This window comes from Staurois parvus, unplaced genomic scaffold (assembly GCF_062004578.1).
Source record: "Staurois parvus isolate SC_StPar_1 unplaced genomic scaffold, SC_StPar_1.0 ptg000779l, whole genome shotgun sequence".
NCBI lineage: Eukaryota > Metazoa > Chordata > Amphibia > Anura > Ranidae > Staurois > Staurois parvus.
The window spans coordinates 33,012-52,382 of record NW_028318575.1 but is presented as its reverse complement, the minus strand read 5'-3'; the positions used below and the strand labels follow the sequence as shown (position 1 = coordinate 52,382).

Genomic DNA, 19,371 nt, shown 5'->3' with positions numbered 1-19,371 from the left:
ACCATACCTACTGTGAAGCATGGGGGTGGCAACATCATGCTTTGGGGCTGTTTCTCCACATAGGGACCAGGACGACTGATCCATGTACAGGACAGAATAAATGGGGCCATGTATCGTGAGATTTTGAGTGCAAACCTCCTTCCATCAGCAAGGGCATTGAAGATGAAACGTGGCTGGGTCTTCCAACATGACAATGATCCCAAACATACCGCCCGGGCAACGAAGGAGTGGCTTCGTAAGAAGCATTTCAAGGTCCTGGAGTGGCCTAGCCAGTCTCCAGATCTCAACCCCATAGAAAACCTTTGGAGGGAGTTGAAAGTCCGTGTTGCCCAGCGACAGCCCCAAAACATCACTGCTCTAGAGGAGATCTGCATGGAGGATGGGCCAACATACCAGCAACAGTGTGTGTCAACCTTGTGAAGACTTACAGGAAACATCTGACCTCTGTCACTGCCAACAAAGGATATATAACAAAGTATTGAGATGAACTTTTGATATTGACCAAATACTTATTTCCACCATAATTTGCAAATAAATTCTTTCCAGATCAGCCAATGTGATTGTCTGGATTTTTTTTCTCATTTTGTCTCTCATAGTTGAGGTCTACCTATGATGCCAATTACAGGCCTCTCTCATCTTTTTAAGTGGGAGAACTTGCACAATTGGTGGCTGACTAAATACTTTTTTGCCCCACTGTATATATATATGTATATATATATAAATATTTTTCAAGCATATTTTTCTTCTATATGGGGAGGGAGGGACAAGACCTGTAAGTGTGGCTTAATTTCATCAGAGAAAAAATGAGGTCTCATGTCCTGCCAGACAAGGCTGTGCTGAACTCTAGCCTTCCCTTCCCTTGTTATGATGTAGGCTGTTACAGCCAATAAAGATTATGATTTTACAGACTACACCTTGTTTCCGGCTTGAACTTACCATGGTTCCCTTCAGACCCAAAACTGGGGGGGGGGGGGGGGGCTATGCATCCCCATATTTTAGTTGTGCCCCCCAGATCTCTGAGAGTGCATCAAACTAATCCAAGAGACAATTGATGTAAGGGGGCACTCTGATTGGGACAACTGGTGTAAAGGTCACTCTGATTGGGACAATTGATGTAAGGAGCACTCTGATTGGGGCAATTGATGTAAGGGGGAACTCTGAATGGGACATTTGATGTAAGGGGCACTCTGATTGAGACAATTGATGTAAGGAGCACTCTGATTGGGGCAATTGATGTAAGGAGCACTCTGATTGGGACAATTGATGTAAGGAGCACTCTGATTGGGACAATTGATGTAAGGAGCACTCTGATTGGGACAATTGATGTAAGGAGCACTCTGATTGGGACAATTGATGTAAGGAGCACTATGATTGGGACAGATGATCTAAGGGGCACTCTGATTGGGACAATTGATGTAAGGAGCACTCTGATTGGGACAATTGATGTAAGGAGCACTCTGATTGGGACAATTGATGTAAGGAGCACTCTGAAGGGGCCAATTATTGTAAGTGGGCACCCTGATGTGCATATTTTATGTAAGGGGCACTCTGATGAGGACGCCTAATGTAAGGGGGGGACTCCTATAGGAACCCTGGTGTAAGAGGGAACTTTGAGGAGGACTATATACTAGTGCTCTCTATTCACTCCTTCACCGCCTCTGCACTATCTGTCAGATGTTACTTCCGGGCTGCGACTCGTCGTACAGAAGCGTGCCGAGTGAACAGGAAACACCAGTTCCATGCATCTGCGACATTATGCCCTCTGACTTTTTTCTACACCCCAGATCAGACAGTTTAGATCCGGCCCTGGTTCCCTTCAATCTTACACAGTTGTACCGGCTCTTTTCCTGTATCAAAATGGCTTACTCTGATTTCACAGCACACCATGAGCTGGAACATCCAGCATCATGTAGGTCTTTCCGCTCCAGGCCCACCCCTTGGATATCAGTTCAATCACGGAGGCTCAGCATCTTATGTGGGTGTTACCTAGGGTGATCTGCATGCCAATGCAGCCTGTCTAAGAACACCCACTCCTCCAGACTGACATCACCCATCAAGACATTTTGATTTTGGCATAATTCCCGGGAGCTAGTCCACAGTTTGCATCAAAGCTATGGGCTCTTGAGAGGAGTACTGAGACATGGTACTAGGATGTTTTCAGGAAGCTATGTACAGCACTCTGCTGGCCTCTCCCACCAGCCATAATCTGCCGGAATTGCATAGGGAAGCACAGAGACCCAGTGATGACATCACTAGACCTAAAATAAGATATGTAATGAAAACGGAAAGGTTTTATTTAGAAGTTTCATTAGCATGTTGATGAGGGGAGGGAAGGAAGGCAAAATATAAGTATATTTAACTTCAGCTTCAGGTAGGGAATAGTCAATTCCCTTTTTTTGCCCTCTAGTGGGCAGCTTTCCTTAACTTCCTGTTCTATGGACACAACCAGGGGCGTACTGACAACTCATGGGGCCCCCGGGCAATAGGGAATCATGGGGCCCCTGTGTCCTTGCCCAAACTCAAAAAAGCCTATGAAAAAGGTACCAGGGGCATCTCATGGGGCCCCCTACTGACCCCGGGCCCTTGGGCAGTGCCTAAGTTTCCAAATGGTCAGTCCGCCCCTGGACACAACAGGAAATGAAAGGAAATCTACAAAGCGAGGGAATGCTCTCGTAGTCGGAATAGGTGTGCTCGTTGGAAGCTCTCAATTCCTGATCTGGTGTCAACTTAAAATTTTGGATTTCCCCTACTTTTCTCCCAATGCTATGGTCATCAGGACAAATAGAGAGGGTGAATCTCATTAACGGGGACACAGACAGCAGTAAAACCTTGACAGGGGTTCTAATCCCTCTCCACTCCATCCAAAAGTGTCCTTTATAAAAGAACTCCAAAAAAGGTAAAATCCACATTAATTTTTCATAATATCAGGATATATTGTATATTTTGATTGCTGCAACTCAAGGTACAAATGGCAAATCAACTAAGCTGCAAGGAGCTGCATTTTGTGTAATGGTTGGTTTTGTGTGGATCCCACACATGTCCTTTCAATGGCCTCAGAATGTTTTTTTTTTTTTTTTTTCCAAAGAGTGCATCCAATGTGGCTGGCTGTGTGTCTATGCCCATCTATGAATATTTCCCTGGTGCCCATGGCAGCACAACAAATAACATTGTGCAAGATAAAACTCCTCAATTTGATGCAGTTGTGCGTATGTAACAACTGTTGTAACACAAGTCTACATGGTGTCTTGCCACGGGTTAAAGGCCACTCGGCTCTGACCTCCTACCGTGCTCCGGGTGTCATCTTGTTACATTATGTTCCCACTACAGGAGACTGTAGCAACAGCAAAGCCGGAGTCACACACAACAAGCTACGCTCACTGCGGCTTCAGATACACGAGGCTCTGCCACTGCGCGGTGCCCGTTACACCAACTGGACTCCAGAACCGCAGGATGGCTCTCCGGACGTCACCGGACAGACGGATTCTGTTACAGGGCTTCACTTTAACTCTACAACTCATCAGGGAACTCTCCCGTCCCTTCGAGACAACATGTACTTGGAAGCGTGATCTGAACAAGGGCGACTTGGAGAGAAAACTCAATAAACACAAACTGTTGGTGTGATATAAATGCTGTATAATAATAATAATAATAATAATAATAATAAAACAGATACATTTCATATCCATATATATATCTATGTATCTATCTTATATTTAAAATTAAAAAAATAATGATATATAATAAATAATAATGTATAAAAATAATATTAACCTCTTGCCGTCCGCCTGCTGTTTATAAACGGCAGGGTGGTGGCAGTGCAGGGGCGGGTTGCCTTTCATAAACGGCACCCGCCTCTTCTAGCTGTGCGCGCTCCCTGTCCGCGCTCCGGTGCCCGCTGTGTCCTCCGGACACAGTGAAACACTGATCGTCGGACGGGACCTCTGTACGAGGTCCCGATCATGTGATCACTGATTGGCCAATCAGTGATCACATGCAGAGTAGTAAGCAATGATGTCACTTGTGACATCATTGCTTACTACGTGTGAAATCTGTGAATGATCACAGAGGTCACATGGTACAAGGCTATTCACAACAGCCTTGTACCATGTGACAAGCTGTGACCAATCACAGCTCACTCAGTACTTCTCAATGACTGCAAGAATGCAGACAGAGAGAAAGAGAAATGATTGATTTTACATCCTTTATGGGTGTAAAAGCAATCAGTGTAAAAAAAAAAAAAAAAAAATCTTCATCACAGTGAAACACCGATCGTCGGACAGGACCTCTGTACGAGGTCCCGATCATGTGATCACTGATTGGCGAATCAGTGATCACATGCAAAGTAGTAAGCAAGATGTCACTTGTGACATCATTGCTTACTATGTGTGAAATCTGTGAATGATCACAGAGGTCACATGGTACAAGGCTATTCACAACAGCCTTGTATCATGTGACAAGCTGTGACCAATCACAGCTCACTCAGTACTTCTCAATGACTGCAAGAATGCAGACAGAGAGAAAGAGAAATGATTGCTTTTACATCCTATATGGGTGTAAAAGCAATCAGTGTAAAAAAATCTTCATCACCCCCCGCAAGTAGTACAGTGTACAGTGCTAGGGTGACAGTATGTAAAAAAAAAAAAAATAATAATAATAATATAAAAAAATAAAATAAAAATGTAAAAAAAAATGTTTAAAAATTATATTTTTTGGTTATAAACTAATTTGGAATTTTTTTTTTACTAAAAAAATAACGGAATAAATTTTGGCCAAGATTTATGATGAAATATTATTTATTTGCAAAATTTTATTAAAAAACCCCACTTTTTTTCAACATTTTTGGACTTTTTCATTTACATAGTAAAAAAAATTAAAATCCCAGCGGTGAATAAATATCACCAAAATAAAGTTTTATCTGTCTCAAAAAAATGGTAAAAGATTCATATGGGTACAATGTTGCATGACCGCGCAATTGTCATTCAAAGTGTGATAGCGCTGAAAGCTGAAAATTGCCCTGGTCAGGAAGGGGGTAAAAGTGTCCGGACAGGAAGTGGTTAATCACAATAATTACATAGCAGGGGCGGACTGACCATTTGGAAACTTGGGCACTGCCCAAGGGCCCAGGGTCCATAGGGGGCCCCATGAGATGCCCCTTGTACCCAGGGGTGGACTGACAACTCATGGCGCCCCCGGGCAATAGGGGGTCATAGGGCCCCTGTGTCCTCGCCCACACTCACACTACACCCAAAAAAGCCTATGAAAGGTACTATGGGCATCTCATGGGGCCCCCTACTGACCCTGGGCCCTTGGGCAGTGCCCGAGTACCCTAATGGTCAGTCTGCCCCTGCTTGTACCCTTTTCATAGGCTTTTTTGAGTTTGGGCAAGGACACAGGGGCCCCATGATCTCCTATTGCCCAGGGGCCCCATGAGTTGTCAGTCCGCCCCTGTTACATAGTTACATAGTTAGTCTGGTTGAAAACTGACACAAGTCCATCTAGCTCAACCAATTAAAAAGTGAAACAAATATACAATCCTATATACTGTACACAATCTTATACCCACAGAATATAATAATAATAATAGTAATAATAACAATAAAATAATAATAATGTATAAAAATAATAATATTAATCACAATAATTACATAATTACATAGTCTGAATGAAAATTGACACAAGTCCATCTAATTCAACCAATAAAAAGGAAAAAAATATACAATCCTATACCCACAGAATAATAATAATAATAATAATAATAATAAAAATAGTAATACAAAAAAACAACAGATACATTTCGCATCTATAGTATCTATCTATCTTATACATAATAAAATAACAATATATATATCTATATCTATCTATTCAGTTATATCTGACCCTTGGCGATTGCATGGACTGTCACTCGTAAGCAACTTATTCAATGAATTCTCTTAGCAATTATTTTTACAGGGTAGGTTGCCAGGTCTTTCCCCAACCCCCACCATGCAGGAGATCCCACATGGCCAGGGATGAAACTAGGACAATTTAGACAGGAGCCAATTAACCTACCAGCATGTTTTTGGAGTGTGGGAGGAAACCGGAGCATCTGGAGGAAACCTGCATGGACACAGGGGGAGCATGCAAACTCCATGCTGGGGGTGCCACAGTCGGGAATTGAACCCATGACCCAATTATTGCAAGGCAGAAGTGCTAACCACTAAGCCACTGTGATATATATAGATATATATATATCTATATATAGATATATATATGTATATTATAATTATTATTAGAATACAAAAGATAAGGTGACACTCACAGGGTGGGGCTTTACAAATAGAACACTCAATGATAATGTTTATTTTGGCATTTTGTCAGCAAACCATCAAAATAAACGCTATCATTGAGTGTTCAGTTTTAAAACCCTGTGAGTGTCACCTTATTTTTGTATTATATGTATCCTTTACTTTCCTAAGCACCCAAACCCATTGGGGGAGATTTACTAAAACTGGTGCACCAAAGTTTTATTGACAAAGCTTCACTCAACAAGTTAGAAGCTGATTGGTTACTATGTACAGCTGCACCAGATTTTGCGTGCACCAGTTTTAGTAAATCCCGCCCATTGTGTCTTGGATATGGCAACCACTGGAATGCATGTGTATATATATATTTATATGTATTATTATTTAATTAATTAATTTTTCTATTTTTTTTTTTACACTACTAATGGCAATGATCAGCAACTTATGACGGGACTGATACTGCAGTGGGCAATCTGACACAAACTGACGCTGTAGGAAAACTGTCTAACTGACATCGACATCACCAGTGACATTATACAATACAGTGATCAATGATAATACTATACACTGTGACTACTAAGGACACTGGCTAGGAACGGGTTAACATCTAGGGCATTCAAAGGGTTAAATGTATGCCTAACTATGTGTAATGTGTGTACAGTGTGCTGCTTTTATTAGCTGATCTTTCAGTTTCTCATCCCTGCTTTTCAGGGATGAGAAACTGACAGATCGTTCCCTTGGTTCAGAGCTCTGTGTTATTTACCAACACAGAGCTCTGGACTGTGATTTTACACAGCTGATCAGCAGGTCCCAGCTGTGAATTATTGGATAGGATTTGCTGACAGGTTCCCGCTGTGTGCAATCACAGAGGGTGCCAGGTAGGGGTGCGCGCCCTAAACCCGGAAGTAATCATCGACCTGCCAGTACGTTGCTTTGCCTACAGCCACTGCTCACCTGCAGTACAGTGCGGCTGGGCAGTTGGCAAGTGCAGTGGTGTATTTAGGTTTTGTGCTGCCCTAGGCAACAGAAAAATCAGACCCCCCCCCCCTCCAGGGTGGAGAGAGCCAGACAGTGACCAACACCCCACCCCCATGGAGAGAGAGCCTGACAGTGACCAACACCCCACCCCCACGGAGAGAGAGCCTGACAGTGACCAACACCCCACCCCCACGGAGAGAGAGCCTGACAGTGACCAATACCCCACCCCCACGGAGAGAAAGCCTGACAGTGACCAACACCCCACCCCCACGGAGAGAAAGCCTGACAGTGACCAACACCCCACCCCCACGGAGAGAGAGCCTGACAATGACCAACACCCTACCCCCACGGAGAGAGAGCCTGACAGTGACCAACACCCCACCCCCACGGAGAGAGCCTGACACCAACCAACACCAGACCCCCTCATGCAGAGAGCCTGACAGTGACCAACACCCCTGCCCCAATCCCACCCCCTCCAGAAAGAGCCTTCCACTAATACCCATCCCACCCCCCACCAGCAACAGAGAGAAAGACACTGCCCTTCACACCTAAGGACATCCCGGGGAATGACAGTCCAGCTCTGCATACACCATCAAACAGCCCGCAGCCTCTCGCAGATCCCACCTGATCCCCATGCTGCATATATCCCTTATTCCAGGGGTTGTTGCTGCCCCCCTAAAAAACGCCGCCCTAGGCAAATGCCTTGTTTGCCTTGTGGTAAATATGCCCCTGGGAGTGGCATATTTTTCTGGTGGTCCGTATAGACATTCTGGGGCATATTGATAAAGCAGTGAATGTGACATTCACCACCTATTCACTGCAGGTACATGTATAACAAATTCGAGGTAAAGATAATCCACCTGTGAATGTTGCAATTACTGCTTTATGAATGTACCCCTTTGTGTGTCTTATATAGAAACCCTAGAAAAATCCTTGCTTTCTTTTCTAATATTTCACCCGCTGTCTCATCCGTAAAAGTGTCCAATGAGAACGGATTTACAACCCGGAGTGATGCAGACATTCTTCTATTTGTATAACTTACAGTAGTAAGCTACTACAGCTGTGGCCAGATCACTTGTACATGAAATGCAAACGCTTAATTGCACTAGAGATGGTATTAAAAACCTCCTCCAGATCAGCAATTGTAGACTGATCTATTAGCTGCATCTGTTCCTGGAATGGCGCTCCCTCTCTCTCCCGCTCCCCCTTACTCAGCATGTTGCCGGGCTCACTCACTTACAGAATGATGAATAAGCTGACGATGGAACAGGTTGCAGAATATCACTGTATTGCCCAGCAGGCGCTAGTGTTTTTATTTATGGAACTCTATTTTTGTTACTTCCATCACAAATCAGATTTCAGTCCCGCCTGAAGAGTCCTGGGGCCATGGAGGAGAAGTCTCATTTTCAGTATTAGTGGCCCTTTATTCTCTTAATATCAATGAAAAACACGCATGCACAAAAGGCCAATCAAAAACAAAAGAAGAAAAAGAAAGCCTGTATCAGATCATGGCGACCCCCCTCTGAGGACGTGCTTGAGCACGATACGCGTCAGGAGGAGCCACACCACGCCGTGACGTCACGCCGCCGGAGCAACGTGGAGCTCCGGTGGCCATCTTACTACACCAGACGGTCAGTTTCACAGATCACTGTCTGCAACTACCTACTGTGTTTTGTTTTACCTGGATGCATAACAATAAAGCCTTTTAACCTCCCTAACGGTATTCCCGAGTGTAGCTCGGGGTAAAATGTCAGTACCAAAAGCGGTAACCCCGAGCTACACTTGGGCTTACCATGCAGTGCTGCATAGGGAGTCCCTGCAGCACTTACCTTGTCCTTCGCTCCAGCGGTGTGTCTCCGGCAGATGCCGGCAACTGGCTCCTGTGTTCCAGTCCCTGTGACGTCGGGACGTACGGGCGCCGCCGCCGGCGGGAAATTTGAAAATTTAAAAAAAATTTCATTTTTTTCAAAACGATTTTTCATAGTAAAACATTGCTGTATCAAACCATTTCACATACATTTTGTCCCGAGTGCTTTGTCCTGTCCCCTGTCTGCATTTTGAGTGTTCTTTCTGCCTGGAAACTTAGAAAAGTCCATGGCGTCCAAAAAGCGTTCCTTTAGGTCAAAAGCGGGTTTAGATCAGCTAGAGAACAGCGATAATAAATCAGAACCACTTGCAGAATTGAGTGATAATGATTCGTGGGGGAAATTCGTCATCAGACACTGAAAACGATTTTGCGACTTTGCTCAGCAATGTGCGAACTTGGCGCTATATTTCACATTTCAGTGTTTTTGGTTTGATTATATTATTGAATTAAATGTATTATTATATTATTATTTTTTATGATTATTTATTAAATTATAATTTATGATTTTGTGTTTCAAATTTTATCATACCCGGGATGTTTACTAGACTCTTGTTCGGACAGATTTCAGTGAGTTATTCCTAAATATTACAGCCTACAATAAAAAACTACATATTTCCATGCAGAATAATGGTACCGCTTTCAGCACCAAAAATCGGAAATAATCATACCGCTAGGGAGATTAAATTACTACACTATGGAAGTGTCCTTGTCATCCCCTGGGGGAGTGCTTTAGTTCACAGATACGTGCCCGGGACGGATTGCTACTTCACAGTGGAACCCAGCTCACCCAGAGGGATACCACCTACTAGGAGCACACAGGGGGACCCCTAGTAGAAGTGGACTACCAGCCCCATACCAAATAGGAGGAGGACCATCCATCATCAGATGACATCTGAGTCTTTTATATACAAAAGCGCATTAAATATGCGCATCCGGTGAGTGCGCATTACTTTATCATTATCACACGGATACGGGACTCTCATGTCACCTGAGCACTTTAATTATTCATACTAATTCCCAGGACTATTCTTTTGCTTTGTATACATTTGTTTGGGATTAACCTCCAATCCAATATATATATATTTATTTGTTTCTATTATCGAGCGCTGCACTTCTTATATAGATCAGGGATTAAGCCTCAAAAATAAAAAAAATAGTAAGCATGGACTGGACCGTTGATCTATACAAAGCTAGCATAAGAAAAGACAATTTCTGAAAATTTCAGTTGTTTCAAGTGACCATGTCAGAGGTCCAAAAAGAAGGTGACCCTCAAAAGAAGAAGTTCATATTCACCACTCTGATGGCCCACGCCTCCTACCTTCCCTACATACCAGAGCCTATGGCATTCAACACTTATAGGAGTTTTCAAGCCTGTGGCTCCACCATGTGCTCTGGTTCCATCCACTGACTATTCACTTGTCCTGTGGTCAGGGTTTCCTACCTTCCCTGCATTCCAGAGTCTCTGTTAGCCTCTAATGCATTCAACACTTACAGGAGTGTTGAAAGCCTGTAGACCCCACCATGTGCTATGGTACCATCCTCCAACTATTCACTTCTCTGGTGGCCCATGTTTTCTACCTTCCCTCCAACCTAGGGCCTCTGTTAGCATCTAGGGCACTTAAAAATTACAGGAGATAGCTTGTGGACCCACCATGTGCTCTGGTTCAATCCTCCAGCTATTCGCTTGTACTGCGGTCAGAGTTTCCTACCTTCCCTCCATTCCAGAGCCTCTGTTAGCCTCTATGGCATTCAACGCTTACGATAGTGTTGAAAGTCTGAGGTCCCCACCATATGCTGTGGTTCAATCCTCCAACTACTCGCTTGTCCTGCGCTCAGGGTTTCCTACCTTCCCTCCATTCCAGAGCCTCTGTTAGCCTCTATGGCATTCAACGCTTACGATAGTGTTGAAAGTCTGAGGTCCCCACCATATGCTGTGGTTCAATCCTCCAACTACTCGCTTGTTCTGCGCTCAGGGTTTCCTACCTTCCCTCCATTCCGGAGCCTCTTTTAACCTCTACAGCATTCAACACCTACGAGAGTGTCAAAAGTCTGAGGTCCCCACCACATGCTGTGGTTCCATCCTCTAACTATTCACTTCTCTTGCAGCCCCCGTGTCTTCTCCCTTCCTTCCAATACAGAGTCTCTGTTAGCCTTAATGTTATTTAACACTTACGGAAGCATAGAAAGCCTGTGACTTTCACCGCTGCGTGCTGTGGTTCCATCCACTGACTGGTCAGTTCTCTGGTGGCCTGTATCCTCTACCTTCCCTCCAATTCAGAGCCCCTGTTAATCTCTATGGTGTTCAACACATACAGGAGGGTTTAAAGTCTGTGGCTTTCGCCATGTGCTCTGGTTCTATCCTTTGACTTTTCACTTCTATGGTAGTCCATATCTTCTACCTTCCCCCAATATAAATCCTCTTTAAGCCTCTATGGCATGCTACACCTATGGCAGTGTCAAAAGACTGTGGACCCACCACATGCTGTGGTTGCATCCTCCGATTTAAAGGAGGAAAAAGGGAAAAAGTGCTACCTAAGTGTAGTATGTCAGTAAACCACGTATTTGCACAAAACTAAAACCACTCACAAGATAGAAGGTAAATGATTGCTCATCATGTTAAATGTGGAAGGAACAATGTCTTGTAGAAGAAGCAGTGGATCTGAGTGTGTAGCCTGTCTCCTGATCCGTCTCTCTGCCTGGTGATGTCACTTCCACCCGTGCATTCCAAGCTGGCCCAGGAGGACTTCCTGTTTCTTCCTAAGGCATCCATGCTTCCACACCACCAATGGGAACAACAGAGCAGTTGTCCTGGATGCTGACGAGTGGCATTTACCTTCTATCTTGTGGGTGTTTTTAATATTGTGCAAATAAATGGTATATTGACATATTACACTTAGGTGGCACTTCCCCCCTTTTCCTCCTTCTTATTTTTATACACAGACCTGGAAAACTCTGAGGACAGCTGCCACCAGTGTATTTGGTTCCTTTCATGGACTTTTATTGAACTCTTATGAACAAAATTACAGCCAGTTGAGCATAGTCTTATACATGCGGCCAGACATCTTTTTTTTTCATGCTCCAATAACTGACTTCTCTGGTGGCCCATGTTTTCTACCTTTCCTCCAACCTAGAGCCTTTGTTAGTCTCTAACACTTACAGGAGTGTTGAAAGCCTGTGGGTCCACCACAAGCTGTGGTGGCATCTTTTGATTATTCACTTCTATGGTAGTCCATGTCTTTCACCTTTCCCCCAATATACAGCCTCTTTTAGTTTCTATGGCATTCAACACTTACAGGAGTGTCAAAACTCTGTGGCCCCAACCACACAATGTGGTTCCATCCTCTAACTATTCATTTGTCCTGCAGCCAATGTCTTTTAACTTCCCTCAGTTCCAGATCCTCTGTAAGCTTCTATGGCATTCAACACTTATGGAAGTGTCAAAAGCCAATGGCCTCAGCCACATGTTGTGGTTCCATCCTCCAACTATTCATTTCTCTGGCAACCCACGTCTTTTTACCTTTCATCAGTCCCAAAGCCTCTGTTAGCCTCTATGCTATTTAACACTTGTTGAAAGCTGCTGGCCTGAACTACTGTATGTGCTGTGATTATATCCTCTGACTATTTACTTCTCTAGTGGCCCATGTATTTTACCTTCCTCTGTCCTAGAGCCTTTCATAGCCTCTATGGTATTCAACACTTATGGGAGTGTTGAAAGCCTATGGCCCCCCACCACATGCTGTGTTTTCATCCTCTGACTATTTACTTCTCTGGTGGTCCATGTCTTCTACTTCTCCTCCATCCCAGAGCCTCTGTTAGCCTCTATGGAATTGAACATTTACAGAAGTGTGAAAAGTCTGTGGCAACCACCGCTTAATGTGGTTCCATCCTCTATCTTTTACGACTGAGTCCTCTAGTTATGTAGGGGTTGGAGAACACAGATATCTAACACTTTCAGCGTTGAATGCCAAAGAGACTGATGTGGGCTGCAGCACTGAAATGAAGGGGCAGCAGGGGACACGGGTCGCCTTGCAGGACACCTTCTTAAATGATTGCATATGTTATTCTGAAAGGCCAGTATAAAGGAAAAGTAGTAATAAGAAAAAGCAATTTTACCAATTATTTGTTTGAGTGTTAATTCTTTGTGGTCCGCATGGAAGGGGTGTGTCCTTTGCCTGCATGGTTTGTGTCTTTCCCATCTCAATAATTTGGGAAGTAAGCATTTTTTTCAATACCTTTTTCGGTTTTTGAAAAAAATTGTCTTCTAATGTCTTGTACTTGCAGACAAGGCACCTCCTGTATCCTTTTGTCCAACTGGGGTTTGCATGTTCACCCTGTGTTCATGTAGGTTTACTCCGAGTACTCAGGTTTCCTCAAACATTCCAAAGACATGTTGGTAGGTTATGTGGCTCCTGTCTTCATTGGCCCTGGTAGGTGTGTACAGGTTTATGTGTTATCACATTCTGCAAGCCAGTCCCTGGCCAAGCAATTGAGTAGGGTTGAGGAATAACCTGGTGACTATCTTGTAAAAATAAATTGCCAAGAAAAATCTATGGGAAAGGCTTTCAAGCGTATCAGACATGGTGCCCAGAGAGCTGGCCCAAAGAATTGCAGAGAGTTGAATATGTAGGAATGGATATTTACATACATACACAACGATTTGTAGAATAATGACACCTTCTAAACCACGAAATAGAAGTATAAAAAATAAGTCAACAGAATTTTCTAGGAGGTCACATAATAAGCTTGCACTAAACCCCTTTACCCATACAGCCCATGGAGACATAATCGTTAGTTTCCAGACTAGGGGGTGATATAGCTCAGTAGCCACATGAACAAGAACAAAAGAATGGAAAACCTTATATGTTATAATTTGATCCTTGGGATCTGCTAAAAATTAAGTCCTCGGGTTTTATCTGTATATATTAGTCTAAACGTGCACAGCTGTACGTATGCAGAGACATCTATGATGACATTTCTGTATCTATAAATTATATGTAGGAACATACTCTAGATATAAATTAAAAGGCAGTATTGAAAACACTCTCCTGCTTTACTTTTGATGGCTTGAGGAAACTCCCCATTTCCTTGGCACCTGGCATGCACTTTTACTAATATATTGCTTTACATATGTTTAAAGTTCCAGTCATCTGCTATGTATTTGTTGTTAATAATTTGCACATTTTTTTTTTTTTGTGCATGGTGTATTTGTAGCCATGCCAAGTGGTCTTGCCCTAAAGTGTACCTGTTACTTAAAGGAAAACTATAGTTTTATTTATATATATATATATACCCTGAATAATACCAGTACTTCTATTAATAATAATCTGCTGTATATATATTTAAATAAAATCTAATTAATGTTTGCATATTAATAATGAAATACATAATTTCTTTTGTTTTTTTATTTTCTGATTTTTAAAAAATCTGGGGGGGGGGGGATTTTATATATATATATACTGACCTAATATCCAAGTACCGCCCAGCACGCACACTCAGCTCCTCACAAGACCTCCTTTTCTCTAGTTCCCTGGTCTCCTCCTCCCATGCCGACCTCCAGGACTTCTCCAGGGTGTCACCCATCCTCTGGAACTCCCTGCCCCAACCCATCAGATTATCAGATTATCAGCTACTCTCCTCTCCTTTAGGCACACCCTGAAAACCCATCTCTTCAGGGAAGCCTACCCTACCCCCTGCTAACTTGCACTCCACTCTTCCTACCACTCCATCCCCCACAGCTATCTCCTCTTGTACCACTATCCCCTCCCTCCTAGATTGTAAGCTCCAAAGAGGAGGGCCCTTAATCCCCTCATGTTTTGCATTGTATTGGTATTGTTCTGTCACATGTTCTGTCACTCTTTGTAATGTACAGCGCTGAGCGAACTATTGGCGCTTTATAAATACTGTAAAATAATAATAATAATTTATATATAAACAGGAAATTAGAAAATATTAAATATTTGTGTTTTTGTGCCAGTTTTTAAGGGCTTGCATTTTTTGATAAAGGAAGCTCATTATTTACACAGCTCAGTGACTTTTCACCAGTGATTCGCAAGCTCAGTCCAAGGTTTCAATCAGACAAATTCTGCCTCAAAGCAAGTTGCTGCTGCTAGGTACAGTCAGGTCCATAAATATTGGGACATCGACACAATTCTAAAATTTTTGGCTCTATACACCACCACAATGGATTTGAAATGAAACGAACAAGATGTGCTTTAACTGTAGACTTTCAGCTTTAATTTGAGGGTATTTACATCCAAATCAGGTGAACGGTGTAGGAATTACAACAATTTGCATATGTGCCTCCCACTTTTTAAGGGACCAAAAGTAATGGGACAGAATAATAATCATAAATCAAATTTTCACTTTTTAATACTTGGTTGCAAATGCTTTGCAGTCAATTACAGCCTGAAGTCTGGAATGCATAGACATCACCAGACGCTGGGTTTCATCCCTGGAGATGCTCTGCCAGGCCTCTACTGTAACTGTCTTCAGTTCCTGCTTGTTCTTGGGGCATTTTCCCTTCAGTTTTGTCTTCAGCAAGTGAAATGCATTCTCAATTGGATTCAGGTCAGGTGACTGACTTGGCCATTGCATAACATTCCACTTCTTTCCCTTAAAAAACTCTTTGGTTGCTTTTGCAGTCTGCTTTGGGTCATTGTCCATCTGCACTGTGAAGCGTCCAATGAGTTCTGAAGCATTTGGCTGAATATGAGCAGATAATATTGCCCGAAACACTTCAGAATTCATCCGGCTGCTTTTGTCAGCAGTCACATCATCAATAAATACAAGAGAAGCAGTTCCATTGGCAGCCATACATGCCCACGCCATGACACTACCACCACCATGCTTCACTGATGAGGTGGTATGCTTAGGATCATGAGCAGTTCCTTTCCTTCTCCATACTCTTCTCTTCCCATCACTCTGGTACAAGTTGATCTTGGTCTCATCTGTCCATAGGATGTTGTTCCAGAACTGTGAAGGCTTTTTTAGATGTCGTTTGGCAAACTCTAATCTGGCCTTCCTGTTTTTGAGGCTCACCAATGGTTTCCATCTTGTGGTGAACCCTCTGTATTCACTCTGGTGAAGTCTTCTCTTGATTGTTGACTTTGACACACATACACCTACCTCCTGGAGAGTGTTCTTGATCTGGCCAACTGTTGTGAAGGGTGTTTTCTTCACCAGGGAAAGAATTCTTCGGTCATCCACCACAGTTATTTTCCGTGGTCTTCCGGGTCTTTTGGTGTTGCTGAGCTCACCGGTGCGTTCCTTCTTTTTAAGAATGTTCCAAACAGTTGTTTTGACCACGCCTAATGTTTTTGCTATCTCTCTGATGGGTTTGTTTTGTTTTTTCAGCCTAATGATGGCTTGCTTCACTGATAGTGACAGCTCTTTGGATCTCATCTTGAGAGTTGACAGCAACAGATTCCAAATGCAAATAGCACACTTGAAATGAACTCTGGACCTTTTATCTGCTCATTGTAATTGTGATAATGAGGGAATAACACACACCTGGCCATGGAACAGCTGAGAAGCCAATTGTCCCATTACTTTTGGTCCCTTAACAAGTGGGAGGCACATATGCAAACTGTTGTAATTCCTACACCGTTCACCTGATTTGGATGTAAATACCCTCAAATTAAAGCTGACAGTCTGCAGTTAAAGCTCATCTTGTTCGTTTTATTTCAAATCCATTGTGGTGGTGCATAGAGCCAAAAATGTTAGAATTGTGTCAATGTCCCAATATTTATGGACCTGACTGTATGTAGGCAAGAGTGTTGATTTTTTTTTTCTTCTGCTCGGTTGATTTGCTTTCTGCACTTTTTGCTTTTAAAGCACAATGACAAATGAAAATAATTATTTATGTCCATATAGAGGGAATGTATGTAAGCAGAATGTTGATTCCATACATCAAAATCCAGAAATGTAATAATTATAAAATGCATAAATTGCTACACACATAGGTGTAAACCAGGCGTAATGCTACAAAGACATTCTAGACAATCGAGTGCTTCCAAACTTGTGACAACAGTTTGGGGAAAGTTCCTTTTCTATTCCAGCATAACTGTGCCCCTGTGTACAAAATCCATAAGGACATGGTTTGATGAGTTTGGTGTAATGGAACTCAAGTGGCACAAAATTCTGACTTCACCTACGGAACACCTTTGGGATCGTTTGAAAGGTGGATTGCGAGCCAGCTCCTCCTGTCCCACATCAGTACCTCACCTAACAAATACTTTTTTGGCTGAATGGGTACAAATTCCACTGACACAATCCAAAATTTTGTGGGACGGCTTCCAGAAGGGTGGAGGCTGTTATAGCCGCAAAGTGGGAACCAACTCTATATTAATGTCCATGCTTTTGGAATAGGATATCCAACAAGCTCATGAAGATATAATGATGAGGCTGCCACAAACGTTTGGCCATTTACCGTATATGACTCTTTATAGTATGGAAAACTCTTACCTTTACCAAAAAAAAAAATGAGATCAGCTGCTTCCTCTGGTTTGGCCCATCAATAGACTGCCTACACCGATGGTCAGGGCCGCTGTTAAAAATCACGGGGCCCCATACAGCCTACTTGACAAGGCCACTCTGATCCCGTTATGTGTCTCCCCTTGCAGCACCTGAAAGCCGGTGGGAGGGAGAGGGTAAAAGGCTGGCTTTCCACAATCCAATTCTCCCTGGCTAGATAACTGCTAAATTCCCCCTGGCTGTCAGCTGCCAGGCCCTTGCTGAACTTATGGGGTGCAGGTCCCCTTATTAGTGGCCCTGCCCATGGTTCTCAACTTTAAACCAGTGCCCAGCAAATTGTTTTAAATCTTCCATGCCTCAAGAGAGAAAAAATGGTATTCTTTCATTAAAGAATTATGCAAATTATGTGCATGCAAAATATATATTGAAATGCTGGAAGACACTAGGCGTGGGTAAGTCTCTCTCTGGGGGTTGGGGGTACTGAAGGAGGCTAGAGGACTTTGTAGCAGATTCTGTGGCCCTTTATGGGATGAGGCTTCTGTAGAGAGCTGGGGCAACTGTGGGGGACGGGGTCTCTAAAGGAGGCTAGAGGTCTCTCTAGGAAGCTGCAGACTTTGAGGGGCACTATGGGAGACTGGAGGGCACTGCGGGGGGCTGGGGTACACTGTGATACACTGTTGGAGATTGAGGGCACTGTGAGGGGCTGGGGTGTCTACAGCAAGCTAAGGGCACAGCAGGAGTCTGAGGTTAGTGTAAGAGGTTAAGCAGCACTATGGATGCTAAGGGCTTTAAAGGGACCTGGAGTAACAGTGGGAGGTTTAGGGGCACTGTGGCCCACTAGGGCAGGCTGGGTGGCACTATGGGAACTGGGAGGCACAGTGTCAGGTCAAGTGATTTGCAGCTAGTTGGAGGCCTGGGAGGAGGGAGGGCCATGGCTAAGGGCTTTAAGGGGGCCTAGGGTAACAGTCGGAGATTGAGGGGCACTGTGGCTCGCTATGGGAGTCTGGAAGGCACTATGGGAACCGAGTGGCACTGGGGCAAGTTACGTGACCTGCACCTAGTTGGAGGCCTGGAAGGAGGGGGGCCTTGGCCTGGCAGTGGGCCACAGCCCAGTGGTTGAGAGCCACTGCCCTACACAATCTATTGATGTCCAATGTCCATGTCTACTTTTCTTCTAGGCCTCTGGTTCCTCTTGAGTTTATAGGCTTCATCTTTATGACATTTCTTTAAACCATTAACTGTCTACCTCCATTGTATTCAAATGGCAGGTAATCTTTAAAAAAACCACCTTTCATAATTATTTGGGTTGTACCTGAAAACCCCCAATTCATAGTCCTAAGATGCACCTCATGGGTCTTACCTGTCTTTCCGTGAGATCCAGGTTTACTGCTATTTCATATCGCCTCAACCTCGTCAGGTAGTTGTGGTGGGCAAACTCGGCCTCCAGTTCCCTTATCTGCTCTTTGGTAAATGCCGTCCGCTCTTTCCGAGGTTTACTGTTTACATCGGATTTGTAGCTTCCCTCCTGGGAATCTGTCAAATGAGAAAAATAAAATCATTTGTATGTGTGTATTTTTCTGCAAAAGATGTTTTCAAATCAAACACAGATGGCGGATAAACTGAATGTTAGCAATTTTTCTTAAGTTGGCTTTAATATGGAATAACTGATTTTTTTTTCTCATTAAAAACACATGACTGTTATCCAAAGTAAACAATAAAAACAAATGCAATAATAATCCTGGGTTTTCAGAGCTCCTAAATCGAAGGTACCCA

At 43.4% G+C, this 19,371-nt stretch overlaps 1 protein-coding gene across 1 annotated transcript in view; it reads right to left on the bottom strand.

Moving 5' to 3' along the window:
- Positions 1-19,131, bottom strand: part of MEOX2 (mesenchyme homeobox 2) — a gene marked incomplete at its 5' end in the record, with an annotated part of 30,661 nt that extends 11,530 nt beyond the window's left edge. The window contains one exon of the mRNA XM_089654595.1: positions 18,959-19,131. Coding sequence (XP_089510721.1) covers positions 18,959-19,131 — 173 coding nt within the window. The remainder of the gene's footprint in view (positions 1-18,958) is intronic.
- Positions 19,132-19,371: the final 240 nt, after the last annotated feature.